The 16,695-nt window shown below is 42.5% G+C and overlaps 1 protein-coding gene across 2 annotated transcripts in view; it reads right to left on the bottom strand.

Annotated features, from left to right (window-relative positions):
- LNX1 (ligand of numb-protein X 1) overlaps positions 1-16,695 on the bottom strand; it is a 71,955-nt gene that overhangs the window by 18,132 nt on the left and 37,128 nt on the right. For both annotated transcript variants that reach the window (XM_009277416.2, XM_009277418.2), the window contains exons 4-5: positions 7,099-7,301; positions 3,960-4,331 (exon numbers count right to left, since the gene is read on the bottom strand). In XM_009277416.2, coding sequence (XP_009275691.1) covers positions 3,960-4,331; positions 7,099-7,301 — 575 coding nt within the window. The remainder of the gene's footprint in view (positions 1-3,959; positions 4,332-7,098; positions 7,302-16,695) is intronic.

Here is a 16,695-nt window from a genome sequence, read left to right as displayed (position 1 = left end):
CTAATCTCCTTCTCTCCAGGCTAAAGACCCTGGTGTTGTGGCGGGCAGGAGGGGCTCTTAAGGGCCCGTCTCCAGAGGGACTCCTGCCTGCTTGCTTGCAGGTTATTACCAAGGAACTGCTCAGTATCTAGCATGGAGCCCCCCGCAAGCACATCTGGAGGTCCGATCCCCCTGGGGTTGCGGTAGCAGTGCTTGTTGGTACCACAGCCCCAGGGGCATCAGACCTCCAGACTCGCTTGCTGGCACGCTGACATGCCCTGCTCGCTGGGGAGAAGCTCCAAGGAAAGCTTGCGTTGAACAAGCAGCTGGAAACCAAACCCAGATCCAGTTGCGCTATTGAAATCAAATCTCCCGCAGACAATTAACAGAAGCCAGAGGAAGCCCCTGGGACTTTTGTTTTTATAGTTTGGTTTGTCTTTTCTGGAGCTGGATTCAATAGTAGTAGCCGAGAGTTAAAAAAAGCTTTTGAAAAATGCCACTATCGTTAAAAAAAGGCAACCTACCTCTCCTAAACCTCCACCTTCAAGCCTGAAATCTGCATGTTCAGGCTGTGCTATTTCCAAGGAAGGTGATACCTCAGTAAAAGATGTGCACTTCTTTGTTACTTTCCCAGTATCTCGGGGGATGTTAGTTTTTTCACCAGCAACTCAAATCTCCACAGCTTCATAATATATTTTTTGGTACACACACACATATTTCAAAATAACTTTATAGGTATTTTACCAGGTCTGTTTTTATGGAATATTAATTCCTGGACTCTGGACTCGACTGGTATTCAAAAGCAGAATGCTGTATCTCGGGAGAAAGGAAACCACCCTGGTCTCTAGTTTGTAATGATTGAGATGGAACCGAACAATACAAGACTAAACCTCCTAAGGGCGTATGGCCCCACGAAAATCCAGTTTTCTCTAAAACAAACAACTTCAACTTACGCAACTTCTGTTTAAAAATCATCTGCTGCCACATGGTTAGTCTCAAAGTTGGTTATTTAGAGGAAGGTTGTAAATGTGATTAATTCTCGTAGAACGGCTAGCAAAAGTTCAACAAGAGTCTCTATTGCAATGTCACATTTGTCTCCAGGTCAGTCAAGTTGAGTAATTTCTCAGAAGTCCAGAGTGTTTTAAAAAGTTATCCAAACAACAAGACCAGCTTTTGTATTTATGTACTTCCATATAAAAACCCATTAACATTTCTACTGATCAGAATATTAATTACTGCTTCAAACTGATCCCTCCCTCCCTCCCTCCCTCCCTCTTACCACTTGTTTTTCCCACAATTCCTTCTCTGTTTTTTTTGCTGAAGCAAGAATTAAAGAAATGAGTTTATCTTCGAGACTGAATGCAAGTAACAGCTTAAACAATCTACTAGAATTAAAATTTGTGTTACAGCCAAAGCAAGTCAAGCAGGGAGGCAGAGAGACGGCGGCAGCTTCTGAGCATCTAGTAGGCAATTGCATCCTAAAAAAAAGGCAGCAGTGCTGCTCTCGGTGGAAGCTGCCCCATCTCCTGCATGGATGATGGAGCGTGGATATGCTCCACATCACAACCTGCTTTCTGCCGGCGGTGGTTGTCGTGATGGAGAGGGGGTCGTGCACCCGTTGCAGCTGCTCCGAACTGCGGCGGGAGAAAGAGGGAGAGAGGAGAGCGAACATCTGGGGGCAGTAAAGTCTGGCTCAACCCGTGCAGCTCGGCTTGATGTGCTCACACGAGCACCCACTGATCTGTTACCTTGTTCCTTTTCTTGTCACTCCCATGGAAAACAGATGTGGAATGTCACGTTATTTAGATTAAAAGTGCCACATCTGACACAAGGCCATGACTAAAGATGACGCGACAAATGGGAAGCAGCAAACTCCCAAGTGTTACGATGTGTGCACGTTCCTAATTAGCACTTACGCGTTTTCTTCATTTCAGTTCTTGTGACTGAGCTTATAAGCAGCCAGACACCTAATCTACTGATTAACAACTGCTTCGCATATGCTAATGTATAATTGCTAAAGGCCAGAAGAATCAGATTTGTCTCAATTATTAATTATTTAGAAGTCAAAACTAATCAGATTCCACAGAAATCTGATGTTCTCCCAGCTGTGCTTGGCCTAACAAGCCACCACCACCTTTTAGTGAACGTTAGTTCTGTTTTTGAAGAAACTGATGGCGTATCTGAAGCTTCCACCACCATTAATTTGAAGACCTCAGTGTACTGTGAGTGACACACGCTGAGGTCTCAACAGGCAGGATGCTGTTGAGAAATCAGAAGACACAGTAAAACATCCCTTCGTGTAAGAAGTAAATGCAAAACACTTGCGGCTTCAGTATAACGGATTTTCTCTGGCATGACGTGGAAACAGGAAAGGCAAATGATAATTGATGAAAAAACATGACAAAAAAGACACAGGTTCTGGGAATTTTGCATTAGACAAATGTGATTCATAGAGCTCATATCAATGCAATGTAATCCTGGCTGTTTGGAAACCTGAGTCTCCCCTTTGATGGGCATGTTGTTTAAATTCCCAGGGACTGGTGTGCATTTCAAGCATTATTATAAATAACATCCACTCTTTGGAACCCAATAAGAGCTTTAGTTGCGTTTTTAAACATTTGTGTGTGAATGGTCTCATTAGTCATGTTTTCCATTTCATCTCTAGGCTGCATGTGTTTTTTGCTTATGAAGCACTGTTGCCTTGTTTTGTAGCCATAAAGAACTGTTCCAAGAATACCAATTTTTTAGAAAGGTTTTAATTCCAGACTTGTTCCCCTCGGAGAATTTAAACCTCCCCCACTGCCGCCTTCTGCTCCCAGTTAGTGAGCTACATAAAGTAATCCAGAAAGATGCTGGACCAGAATTTCAACGACAGGCATTATGCAAGGGGATGCTGTTTTCTTTACCTATGCTATAAACTTCCCAATAAAAGTTGGCTACAGCCAACTGTGAACCTATGCTAAAGAAGGAATCCTTTCCACAAAATGCGTGGGTTAGAATGCTTCTTTCAGTCTGACTCATGTTAGCCTGATTATACCTGTCGGAAAGGGGAAGCAGCCAGCCTGATTTGACATCTTGTTATTGAGGCACATGAAATTCTTCAATATGTGAACACTCTGCATGCTTCCAAATGAAATGTAAAATTGCACAAGTATAACAACTGCCATAAATATGAGATAAAAGCAACAAAGGATTCTTGGCTTTGCTTTGTATGTTGAAGTTTTCTAAAAATGTAGGCTGTAAAGAAAGAAAACAAATGAAGATGGTTCTGGAGGGGAAAATAGGCAGAAGCTGACTGATTTTGTAGCTGAGAAAGGCACAGGCTTTTTTTCTGACGGTTTTGTGGTAAGACTGTTTAGTGCATTGCTGAGGCACCCCTTTAGTTCTCCATGTGAGTCTAAATAGAGATTTATAAAAACTCCATTTTTTCCAAAACATCTGGATTTCCATATGCTGGATTTAGGTAAGAAATATCTACAAGCTATGGAGTACCTTCAGTCGTAAAACACACAGAGTCTGGGAGGATGATGTTCATCCTGAAACATGCTGTCCATTGCCTTAGGCTGCTCTGGTTTGCTCTAGGGCTGCACCAGGGAGCACTGTGGCTCCTTCTGAGCTGGAGGAGTCGGGACACAACCGGACCCAGTCCTCCCAGGGTGCAGGCTGGCCTGCCTTTTGGCAGATGGCATCACTCTTTGGCAATGCACAGAGTATATGGATGTTTACATTGATCTGTACATTACAAAGCCTGATGGTAGCAGGCAACACTGCAAGACTCCATGCCCATATTCACCCTTGTAACCACAGTGAAACCAAGGAGCTTTTAGAGGTGTAAATTCCCATCCGAGCTTGATACGTTTCCTTCCCTCCCCCAAATACACACACATTAAATTTGGCCCCTGCTTTGTAATGGACGGTGAAAATACACTGCTTGGTTTTTGCAAAGTTCAGAAACTGGGGTCAAAGTGGTGGTGACAAACCTGTATCAGCTGGGCTGCGCTCTCTGGACTGCCATACTGATGGTCGTGCCCATTAATGGCCAACACCCGGTCATTCTCCTGAAGCTGTCCATCACGGGCAGCCACGCCGCCTTCCAGCAAGTTGAAAATAAATACCCCTGGTTCATCGGCTTTGCGGACCAGCTTTATTCCCAGCTGCTCGTCCGGACTGCTTTTGTTTAGCACAACATGGAAACTGTTGTCCCTGTTGCAGTGAGCATCAAGGGAAAGTCCGCTGTTTCGGCATCGGTACCTCTGCTCTCGGAGCACCATCAGTCGGAGCACGTGGCAGGGTTGCTTCAGGATTGACAGGGCGTAGTTGTGAGGCACATTTTTGATGTCCATGCCATTTACCTGGAAGAGAGAAGCGTAAATCAGCAGCAGAAAAACCGTCTAATCTGAATTGGCACTGGAGAGGGCAGGTCTTTTTACACAGGTGTCTTCATACGAAGTGACATGTGCCATTTCAAACTGTGTCACGCAGGAGGCCGAGTTTGTGGTGCAGAACAGTCTTACCCCCAAGGAAAGGACACTCTGTACAGACACTTTCTGCCTTTTTTTTTCCCCTTTCTTCCTGATAGTCTCCAGACATACTTGTTATTTTTCAGCTTTATTATTGCGCTTTCCCAAGCTCCAGTATCCTTTCATATTTTTATTCACTAGCTTCTGATTCCAAATCGCCCTGCCAGACTTGCCTTTCACTCCCACCACTTTCCTGCTGTTTCTCTTCTTCATTATCTCCCAGCTGTTCTAGGTACAGTTAAAAAAATATTCCCCATTAATGAATCTCTAATTAAAATGAAGAAAAGAGCCTGAAGTAGAAGTTTAAATGCCCTGGATATTTACTAGCAATTATGCTGATATACCACACCAGAGAATCGGACTTTTTACATTTCTCAGTGTTTTCCAGGTAAGATTTAGCTCAGATGGCAGTAAAACTCCATAACAGTCACTTCTTTAATTTGGCTGTGGAAAAGAAAGAGAAAAAAAAGAGCTTCCAGTCAATCCTGTCATGTCCGTGTGTGTAAGAGTGACTAGGCATTGCACTTTATCACTGCTAAATGAAAACCAGTTGCAAGGTTGTAATTCGTTGCTGGCTGGAAAACCCGAATCAGACAAGTTATTTCCATGTAGTTTTACCTTGCACAGGTTGAACCATTTAAATATCAAGAAACGTCTCCAAACTGCAACAGAAATGTTCCCCAGCAAGGACAAAAGCGTTTGACTGGCATTTGTTTTTGCAGACTGCCTGTATGGGCACAGTGGGGCTGTCCCCGCTGTGGTCTGATGGGGGGACTGCACCCCTAGAGACACAGCTCAACTAACTTTAAGTTGCCAGCTTGGGTACCACAAACGGCATGAGCTGCACCAGCATGGAGCTGAAATTGCTGGGAATCTTCAATAAATCCCTGGGCAGCCAACCACGGCCAGGGAGAGCTGAGCCAGGCCCGTCCATGCTGCAATCACAGCTTCTCAGTGCAGTTTGGATGTGCCCTGCAGGAACAGTTTTGGCTCAGTAGTGTCATCAACTCTGCTGTTCTGTGCTGGCACCAGGACAAAAGGCCTCCCCGAAACGCAAACCCGGGTAACAGTCATCCAGCTGCCGCCCGGAACCACAATCCAGAAGCATGTTTAAACAGTGCCAGAGCGAAGTATGCCCACATCATAATCCTGACAAATTCCTTTGGCCCCGGTCTGTCAGACATGAAGCAGAAAGCACGTCACAACCCTGGCATGCCTCAAGTGTCCTCAGCTACCACTGGGGTCAGCAAAAGCCAGGAAGGCATGGTCGCTTACAGGTGGTGCTCTGAACTTCAAAGGATGGTATCCTTAATAATTACTCACATGGAATATGTAGTAGAAGAAATCGGTAGGGCTGGGAAGAACTACTCACTAACCCTACCAACCAGGCATGCCAAAGCAGGCAGTAAGATGGGCATCCAGAGTCCCACCTGGAAGACGACCATGAGGTATGCATGCCAGACCTTGCAGTCCACCCCACTTCCAGCTCCTGTAGCCTTATGCCAGCTAATGCCACGCTGGTTAGCCTGGGTACCAGCACCAGTTTATCCACGGCAGCACAGCCCACAGTGAACAAAGCAGCCTGCTCAAATGTTTAGCTGTGATTTGGAAAACCTACGCTGAGCTCTTTGCCGTCTCTGGCCATGCTGTCAACAATATTTGAGCTAGCTGATTTAAGCTGCTTTGAGTATACCTGGGTGAGCTGCAGCTGTACCTTTGGCTTGCAATGTGAATATACCTGTGCATTCCAACTACACACCATCAAAACATGAAAGCAAGGAAAGGATTTTCTGTCATCACTCTTTTCTTCTAAGGACTGAAGCATTAATATAATTTAGCATCCTTGCAGAACTCCAAGTTGCTGGGGCAGCTGAGAGTGCAGTTCCCATTCAAAAGCTATTGCTGAAGCCACTGCTCACAAGATACATGATCTTTAATCATCTGGCCTAATTCTTGTTCATCTGTTATACATTTCTATAGAAACAGGAGCAGAAGTAGCAGCCAACAGCTAATGCCTGAATGCTGCTCAAGTTTGTTCTTAGAGATTTCACCTGTGGCTGCTGGTGGAGCAACACTCCCAAAACAGAGCGGGCAGCGTCTCACTTTCTGCAGTGCTGAACACATCATACAGAGGAGCTAGATGCTGAAATAACTTAACTCTGATCAGGCCCCTATCACCTATCCTGCTGTAAGTGGGATGTAAGGCAATGCAAACCTCACTAACTGAGATTTAAGCCCGCAGTTCAATAGAAACAAACTGGGCAAAAAGCCCAGCCTCTGCTTTCAGAAAAAAAGCTTTTGCACCACTGGGCCAGAAATGCCAACAGTCTATTGTGCTGCATTGCATTTCAGATCTACCATGTTTGGGTAGAAATCAGAGAAGCCTGGTAGTGAATAGGAAAAATAAACATATCTGTAAGCCTCAAAAACTGTTGAAATGAATAAAATCATCACAGCATGCAGAGGAACTGAACATCTTTCTGCATGCATTATTCTACCCACACAGACAAGCAACACTGCAAATCTCATCTCATGATCGACTTACACCGTTGTATTCTTTGTTAGGATACTTTTATCTTGTACCTCCATAGTACTGTACCTTTAGTATCATGTCTCCAGGCAGCAATCTTCCATCTCTGGCAATTACCCCATCTCGATAAATATGCTGTATAATAATGTGAACCAAAGGAGTCTCACTGCCTCCCACAATCCTAATGGCCAGGTTTTCATGGGGATCGGTACGGTTGATCTTAATGCAGGTAATTTCCCCATCTGGAATCAGGTGATACAACCTGGGAAAACCTGGAAATGCACATTGTAAGGTATTTATTTGACAACACAGCTTTGCTTTGTTAAAACATGCACCGCACAACTTCAGGTACCTGCCAGTTGTCCAAACCAGGTTTTATGCATGGATGTGATTTATCCTATGTGGGGAGGAAAGGATATGTATGCTTGCTGAGTGGACTTGTAGGGATCTTTTTTAATTAATGCATTCAAACTTCCTTTTTTTCCCCCAAAACACAGCCCTAAACCTTTGATGTAATCCAGAGAGATGAAATGTACTTAAAAACAGTTACACGTGCTAATATTTTAAGGGAAAAAATACATTTTTAGTCACCAGAGACCCCTCTGAACCAGGCCACGGTTCCTTGCTGGCCCTAGAACAAATGGGCACAGACATCTCGACAAACATCCATCCCCGCTGTGGTGGGCTGCACACCCTGCCTCACTGGTAGCATCCCAGGCTGCCCTGTTTTCCTCCATTTTTGGTGCCATAGCTGAGCACTGGGTGCTTGGCTTGTGACATCCAAGGAAGCGTTTTTTTACCTTCAGCTAGCAGAAAGGCAAGATTTCTCGGGCAACCCAAAGCACACAGTAGTTTCCCTACCAGACCCCTCTCCTTTCTTCGCTGCTTGAACTCTAGGAAGTAGGAATGACTGGCTCTTACTGCGACGTGCCTGTATTAAAACCACAGTATGGTCAAGGTGCCTGGAGGGAAAGATCTCTGCTGGCCCTGGCAATCTGCGTGTGGGGAAGAGGGAGTAATGGTGGGCAGGGGTCCTTTTTGTATTTATAATGCACTGGATAAGAGTATCCTCTTCCAAACCCTACTTTTCAACTGGCATGTTTGCTTTCACAGCAAGTCACTAATACTTTCTTTCCTTCTAGGTCATTGCAAAATTTTAACCCACATTCAACAGTGAGCAAAGTTGAAATAAAAGCACCAGTGAGTTTTCTAGCACAGGTGTATCAGCCTTCAACTATTTTGAATTCCCCATAGGTGAGAGAAAGCTTTTGAATTTTTTGTGTGTGGGTCCAATCCAGCGCTTATATGAAAAAAAGTTAAGTAAAAAAATTAAGTGCTAATATTTTTTCAATAACCTATTTTAGAAATGAAAGTACAGTGACTGTTACTGAACAGCAGCAAAGTGTTAAATGAAAATTAACAGAGCAGTAGCTGAGATAGAATAAATATTTTCTACTACAGAATTAGCAGGCAACAAACCAGCAAGGCACGAAAACCTTTTGGGAGAGAGCAAGGGGAAAGAAAGAACAGGAAAAAAATATTAAGAAACACCATGTTGCATCCCTTACCACTTCTTTGATCATATGCTCTTCAGGGCGGGAAGCTGTCTTCCTCCACGTCTGTAAAAAGCACCTACCGGTAGCACAGACTTCGACTTTGTGGTTTTACACAGAGTTGACAGGCAATAACAGTCTATATAGGTAACTATACAGCCTTCATCAACCTAATATCCAAGTATTCATTTACTTTATACTCTCGTAGTAGCAGTTTCTGTACTAATACAGGTTTACTTCAGTTTTGCACACAATTTTAATGTCTCAGGAATGGAAGGGGCTTTATTTTCCCCATACTCCTCTATTTTCTGAACATTACCTGCCCAGCTTGTAACTTGTTCGCGTCTCTCTAGCCTGAAGGGTGGATTCGCTCCATCTAAATCCAGGCCTCTAAGCCAAATGCATAATTTGGTGATCTACTTGCTCTGGCTTCCTTTATAGTGCACGGGCCCCCAAAGGGAGCGATACCCGCTTCACCGCTAAATCACCCCTGGAGGTGCTAAACTCTCTCCACTGCTATGTAAGAAAAAAGAGGCAATTAACTCTGGCATCTCAGTGGGGTGCTCAAAGTCAGACCATACAAGTACTCCTCGAAAATCACCAAAGGCCTGATCCCTGCATCAGTATAAGCATGCACATTTTACACTCTCATCGTGGCTATAAGGGTATTTATATGTAAGAATGCAAATGATAATTTGGATCCCCAGATCTTCTCTGCACGGAAATAGCATAAATAAATATCTCTGTATATTTTGCAGACTACCAAAGCAGTCCTATAGCAGAACTACTTCCATTTTCAATTGCATGATGATTCATCTCATGTCCTAACAAACTGTGCTTTTTGACTCAAACACTCATTCTCCCATACCTCATTCTGAAAACTTTTCTAAAGGAATTACCCAGTTACATTTCTTGACCATGGAGAACTGTGGACCGAACAAGCTATTGATACTCTCATGTTATTTCAGTCATTTTATCCCAGAGAAAAATCAGAGCAACATGGCAGTGAACAAGTCTCTACGCTTATATAAGACTTACTTATATCTTTACATATTATAAACTGTGATACAAGTTTCTTTGCATCTTGAAAAATGCCTTGACTGGTTTATTAAGTCTTGCAGTGGCACTTGACTGACTTTCAATATGACTCTATGCAGATTCTTTTAGAGGAATTTTTAATACCTAATTTCCTTCTGAAGTGTGCAGTCTACAACAAAACAAATCTTCCCAAGACTTTTTTTTTGCCAGTCTGCAAGTCACTAAGGTTTCTTTTTTCATAGTTAGCAGGATGTACTGCCTCATCTCCTGTCTTCATTTGATTTGTGTTCTTTGTCAAATATAATTAATAAATTGCACCATTTTCTCCTCAGATGGGCCAAGCAACCAAAATAACTCCATGATCCCTTAATTACTGCTCTCTTCATTGAAAACTTGCCTCTTGTTCTCATCCCAGACATATAAATGGACGTTTGTATTACCAACAACCTAGACTGTCGTAAGTGAAAGGCCAATGCCTATTTTGATAAACTAACAGTAAGTTTGACAAACTAAATGTATAAAATGCACAAATACATAATATTTTTACAAAAGGTATAAACTGATACAAGTTTCTTTGCATCTTGAAAAATGCCTTGACTGGTTTATTAAGTCTTGCAGTGGCACTTGACTGACTTTCAATATGACTCTATGCAGATTCTTTTAGAGGAATTTTTAATACCTAATTTCCTTCTGAAGTGTGCAGTCTACAACAAAACAAATCTTCCCAAGACTTTTTTTTTGCCAGTCTGCAAGTCACTAAGGTTTCTTTTTTCATAGTTAGCAGGATGTACTGCCTCATCTCCTGTCTTCATTTGATTTGTGTTCTTTGTCAAATATAATTAATAAATTGCACCATTTTCTCCTCAGATGGGCCAAGCAACCAAAATAACTCCATGATCCCTTAATTACTGCTCTCTTCATTGAAAACTTGCCTCTTGTTCTCATCCCAGACATATAAATGGACGTTTGTATTACCAACAACCTAGACTGTCGTAAGTGAAAGGCCAATGCCTATTTTGATAAACTAACAGTAAGTTTGACAAACTAAATGTATAAAATGCACAAATACATATTTTTTTGAATAAGAAAATTCATGATCACTTTTTCACCAAAAAGTCTGCATACATTGTGTGCAGTTTGATCAAAACCTACCGTGTCTATTTCAAGATGATGCCATGTCTGGAAAGCAATGTCTTCAACTTGAATTTTTCTAATGTATATACCATACCCAGAAGAGGTGGATGCTGCTCCAGCACCTCATTGCGTACAGTGAATGGGGCCTCAGCAGCCCAATCTAAGGGACTCCAACTGGGTTGAGGACTTGTACCATTCACATACACAAAGCCTGTTGTGAGGCTGGAGCATCAGTTTGCACAGACCCCATTTTCCAGCCTTTACACTCTTAATTAGAATTCTCTGTTCTCTTTGACCAGGTTTTCCAGAGCAGGAAAACCCAGGAGTATTGCATACCTTTCTTTACCATTTTATATTTCCAGTCCTTAAATATCGAAGAGCTGCTGAATCTAGAAAGAAGTAAACTTTCTGTCTTGTTTTTGGTGATTCTTGCAGGTTTTCCCTCAGAGTGTTGTGTTTTTGTCACCGGAGGTTGTATGGAGCATTCTGAATCTGTCAATATAATAAAATGTCATCTGCATTCAGAAAGATTGTGTGTGTTTTTTTCCTCAAGCAATATTTTCCTTATATTAGTGTGCAATTTTATTGATATTTTCACACATCCCATTATAGTAACAAGTAACACAGGAGAGACCAGCTTTACACAGTAAACTCCGCTTGTCTGGTACGATGTAGGACACTGAGCACTCATTAGTATAGTGGCCATGAGACTATAATACAAAATTGTAAATATGCTTAATATTTTATCCCCACAGTTTATAATACTTAATGGTAGTGTTCCTTCAGTGCTCAGATTTCAGCTGACTTCTGTGTGCACCGTGCTTCTTCTGACAGTGCTGCCATCAGGATAACTTCTGCCTCCATTCCCAGTATCCGGTGTGACAAAGCACTGTGTAATGTTTGCTATGACACTTGAGTCTAGATTAATCAAAGGTCACTGTAAACAAAACTTGTGTCTCAGGTTGCAAGTCCTTACTTAGATCAGAAGGTCTGATTGACGTGAGATGCCAGCCCACCCCCAAAAATAAGGCTATCTGCAGGGACACGCACTCATGCTTCCCGGCACCTGGTCACTAGAATTTAAACAAAGCGTGTGTAACCTATTCTTGGAAAATTCTTGTGTCTGTGAATGTCACATGCACTTGCGCTAGTGTGGGACTTTGTTCTGCAACTTTTCCTTCCCAATTGATTTTCATTTAGCATTTCAGTCTCCCAGCGGTTTGCCATCATTTTGATTTAATGCCTTCCATTAATTCTCCAGGGATGCTGGTCCGATACAGGGGGCAGGTAGAAGGCAATGCCAGCTCTAATGTCTCTTCTTGCTTCTGGACATTCCTCTCACCAAAGAAGTCCCAAAATAACTAAAATGAAATGGTTGTAGAGTTGAATGTGTCTCAAAAGAGTTGTGGCTATCTCGTCTACAGCAGGCAAAGTTTATCGGTCTGCAGTGGAGGAAATGCTACAGAGCCAATCTCTTTCTTCTGGAAATTGCCTGGCTCATTGTCCTAGACCGGAGTGCTTTGAACCAGTTCTGTAAGATTTCCAGCAGCTGTTTTAGGAAATTGGAACTGGAGCTGAATCAAATCTGGGGAAAGCAGGAACAGCGTGGGATTCCTGTGGGGTGCAGCCTTCCTGAGACAGAAGTTGGGCTGTGCTGTCTCGTCCTGTGGCTCGATAAGTCACTTTCTTTTCTGCACATAGAGAGCCTTAATGCCATGAAATGGTTGATACCTAGAGCCATCTGTGTTTCACTTTTACCTTCTTTTTCTTCATGTACCTTTCCCAAACATTGAAGTATTTATAATATCTATCTATCTATCTGTTATATATATATAAAAAGATACAACAGGGCTCAGACTGAACAATAGGAGTGAGAGACACCCATACAACAGGAGAGTCTGTTCTGTGGTCCTGCCAGTGCCTGCCAGGGCTGCCTTGGTCTTGACTGCTGCAAAGCAATAACAGATGGTAGAACTGTACCCACCATGAGACTAAGAAGAATGAGTTTGATTTTGAACAACATTTGACATCCTCAAGCAATCATAAATTCAATTTATTTTACAATGGTTTGACTGCAAAATGGAACTGATGAACGTTTTTGAAAACCAGCAACACGGCTCCCTTTTACTGTAAAACTGTATAGAGGTTTTTGCAATTGCATTCCCAAATTCTTTCCTCCTAAAGCATTAGCTGGTTTACGACTTGTGTTTGTAGATCAGTTTGAGTAAAGAGTATATATATATATGGTCTTTCTTGGAAGTGAATTTAAAGAGTGTGATGCCAAACTAAGAGCACAGTGATACAAATAAGCATAGCAAAGCTGGAGCAGTCTTTGTTTGGAGATATTTTATCATTTAAGTAGATTGTCAAGGTCATTTACACTAGTAGATCCAGTCAGAAGATATTACATCTTAAATGAAGCAGTGCCAGAAGGATGTCCCTGTCACCTTCCCTCACATCTCAGAATGAAACCATCTCTTTCAAACTTTCCTAACTTCTACTTCAGACCTGGAAAGCTATTTGTAGCTGTAAGTGCTATTAATGAGATTACTCTCAGGCAGATATCACAAGCTTGGGTGCTGCACTACAAGCAAATACTTCTTTGCATGGAATATTTACAAATGACCAAGTTATTAAAAAAGAGAAAATCTTAAAGCCTCCTTCCTCCAAACATTTTCTCATCAGTGTTTGCACTTTTCATTCACTTCTAACATTTTCTTCGGTTTGGACAATGAACAGTTCTCTGCTGAAAATATCACAAAAATGTTTAAACAGAGGAACAAAGAAAGCCTGAATCATTTAAATCCAAAATAGGCACATATGATATTATTTAAACAAATCAAACCACAGGTTGCAAATGGAAATCATGAAGTAATCTTCAGAGTGCAGGACTGCTACCAGCTCCAGGTATAAGATAGCATTGGACTGTAACTATTTCTCTGATGTCATTATAACAGAAACACATTCACCATTATACATCATATTTTTCAGTGTCCCTAGGTAGCAAAGGAGTTTTCCAAACCCAATACTGCATTCAGCGTCAAGTTAAACAGAATCATGGTTATTTGAATATTTTTTCTCCCACATCAGGAATGATTATTTTGTCTCGCACCCTCACAGTCATATTGCAACTGAGCATTGGCCCAACAGATATTGGCTTCAGATTAAAGGCACCTACATGCTCTGCAGTGGGCAAGTAGTTCATTTGACATCAGCGCTGCTGATGCTGAGGGCCAATACATAGGTACAGACTATGGTTTTCATTCTCAGAGGTCCTTTGACCAAAATACAGGCAAAACACAGATTAAACAGAGACATCTGAACTAAGATGAGGGAATTCTGAAAAACGGGGACAGATGGACTATAATACGTTGAGCTTTGCCGGATGATCTGACAGCTCCTTTATCAACAAGAGGTTATCAGCAAGAAAGGGTTATTTCACTCTGTGCCCACCGTGAGGCTGGCACAGTCTCAGCTTTATTCTGCTCACACACTGACTAAGCCTGGTGAGGAAAGGAGCCACCGGAGAGGTGGTGAGGTGCCGTCCGATCTCCTGGAGCAATGACGCATGGCTGAGGTGTGCTCTCAGGTGGTCCCCGGCATGAACCTGTGAAACTTGGGGCAAGGCAGCAGCAGGAATCAGTGCTCTCACACTGGATGTGGGGACTTCTGAGGCCAGGAACCACCACCCACAGGAGCACCTCCGTTCCCAGGGAAGTGGAGTGGCAATGGGGAGACAGACATGTGGGGCTGCTTTTTTCCAGTGGGTTTGGGCTGGACCTTTAGCGAGCACAGGGCAGAGCATACTGCAGCTATCCCTAAAGATTGACCAGCAAGTCTAACCAGGAGTCCAACTGCAGGCTGCTCAGAACAGCTGAGGATTTTTAAAAATAAATAAAAGAAGAAAACATACAGAACCGGAGAAGAAAACAAGCCTCCAGCTGGCAGGATGATGATAGCTGCTACAGAAAGAAGTTTATTCATTTGCTCCTCCAAGAAGAAGAAACAGAGAGAGCCTTTGAGATGCCATTACACAAAGCACCTGTTGCAAAGGGCTGAGTAGAGATCCTTGTTAACATTGTATTTGTATTGCTGCAAGTTACTTGCTTGCATTTTTTTAAAGACCAAACTCCTGAACTGTGTAATCAAAATGCATTCTTTGCATATGTAATTAATACCGTAATTTAGGTACCCAGCTTCTGTGATCTCATGCGTAAGAGTAACTGCTCATTAAGTAATTACATGCCTACCTGGTTTTTCCAGTGCAGTACAATATATTTGGAAGTTTACAGGCAGACTTGGTGCAGAGGAATGAAACCACAAGCAGAGTCAAGGGCAGAATGACAATCTTGACACTGAATGGGACGCTGAAGTGGCAATCGCTTCAGGGCCCCATTATATGTCCCTTAAAAAGGAGACAACAGCGCTTTTCATTCTGCTGGAAATGTAAAGGCCAGTGTCATCTTCACACCTCCTTCTGTTACCATCTGGACTGCGCTGGGTTACTGGATAGGTACTGTTGGCATCCAGATCTTCCTCACACACTTTGGACATGAAACCATGCTTTCAGTGGAACAATTAATAATGTCAACTATAAGCCTAGGTAGAAAGAGGTCATAAAAATGTCTATGCCCCATCCTGAAGAGGTGTCTTTTGAAAAGTATGAACTTGAGACATGCAGAATTTCACTGCAGCTGAAGAAGGGCAAGCTTTTGCGTACGATGGACTGAATAGTTGCTAGGGAATGAGAAACATATCCATCTGCTCAAAGAGGGCTTTAGACAAATTATTTGCGAAATTTTACTTGGGTGAAAAGAGAATAAAATATTTGGGACAATAAAGTTATTAAAGATGTTTCCAGGCCAAGGAGCAGATTCACATTATTTTTATGGAAAAAGTTCACAATTTTGAATTATCAGGTTTTATTTTGGCTATATCAGCAAGTATGTGGACTAGGAGAATAAGTACCAAGAACATAGTAATGTAGTGAACTCTCCTGAAGAAATAAGCAAATAAAGCGGAAGAAATATTGAACACTGTTCTCCGATTCACCACTTCAAGAATAATGATGCCTAAACACAACATTTGGCAGCCTTTTGTCCTTATTTTGTGTGGGTTTCAATGATAGCTTGAAATACAGAGAAAAGGGAAGTTGGATATTTTGTCTTCTTAAAGCTCTTACCCTGGACATTCGATCAGAAAGAGAAGTGAGGTGCTGAGGCATCAAGCAAAGGAATAATAAGCTCAGTGAAGACCTTGATTAAGACGATGATTCCCACTCTGTCATCACTTCCCCTTGATGCATGAATGCTAATGTTGGCTTCGTAATTACAGTCCAAAGCAATTAGTAACATTTGCTTATTGCTTTAAGAATGCCAAATGTTAAGTGATACTGTCTGCCAGACCCCTCATCCTTGACATACGTCAGATAAACTTGCCTCTCCCCCCTGTTTAAGAGCACAGCATTCTTACCTCATCACCTGCCTGGCTGAGGCAATACAAGTCTGTCACCAAGGAACCCACAGAAGTGCTGGAATAATTACAGTACTTTGCACTTTCATACCGTCCTCCCACTGAGAATTTCCAGAGCTTCATAAACATTAGCCAAAACTGATGAATCTCCTATAATGTATGATCACTGTGATCCGTTTGCTTTAGGGGGACAGACACATGCTGGTGAAGCCTCTTCAACAAAATGATAGAGCAAATCAGCGACAGCTCCGGTAATAGATCCAGACACTCAGATCCCATATCCCACCTGCTAGATACTGGGCTGGCTGTAGCACGCAGGCTGTTACCAGAACAGCCCTATGTGAGGTCCCACACATCCCAGCAATCTTAGATATTAGAATCATAGAATCATTGAGGTTGGAAAAGACCTCTAAGATCATCGAGTCCAACCGTCAACCCAACACCACCATGCCCACTAAACCATGGCCCT

Source organism: Aptenodytes forsteri, unplaced genomic scaffold, assembly GCF_000699145.1.
Source record: "Aptenodytes forsteri isolate BGI_AS27 unplaced genomic scaffold, ASM69914v1 Scaffold65, whole genome shotgun sequence".
Lineage (NCBI taxonomy): Eukaryota > Metazoa > Chordata > Aves > Sphenisciformes > Spheniscidae > Aptenodytes > Aptenodytes forsteri.
The sequence above is the reverse complement of the archived record's forward strand: the minus strand, read 5'-3'. Positions and strand labels throughout refer to the sequence as shown.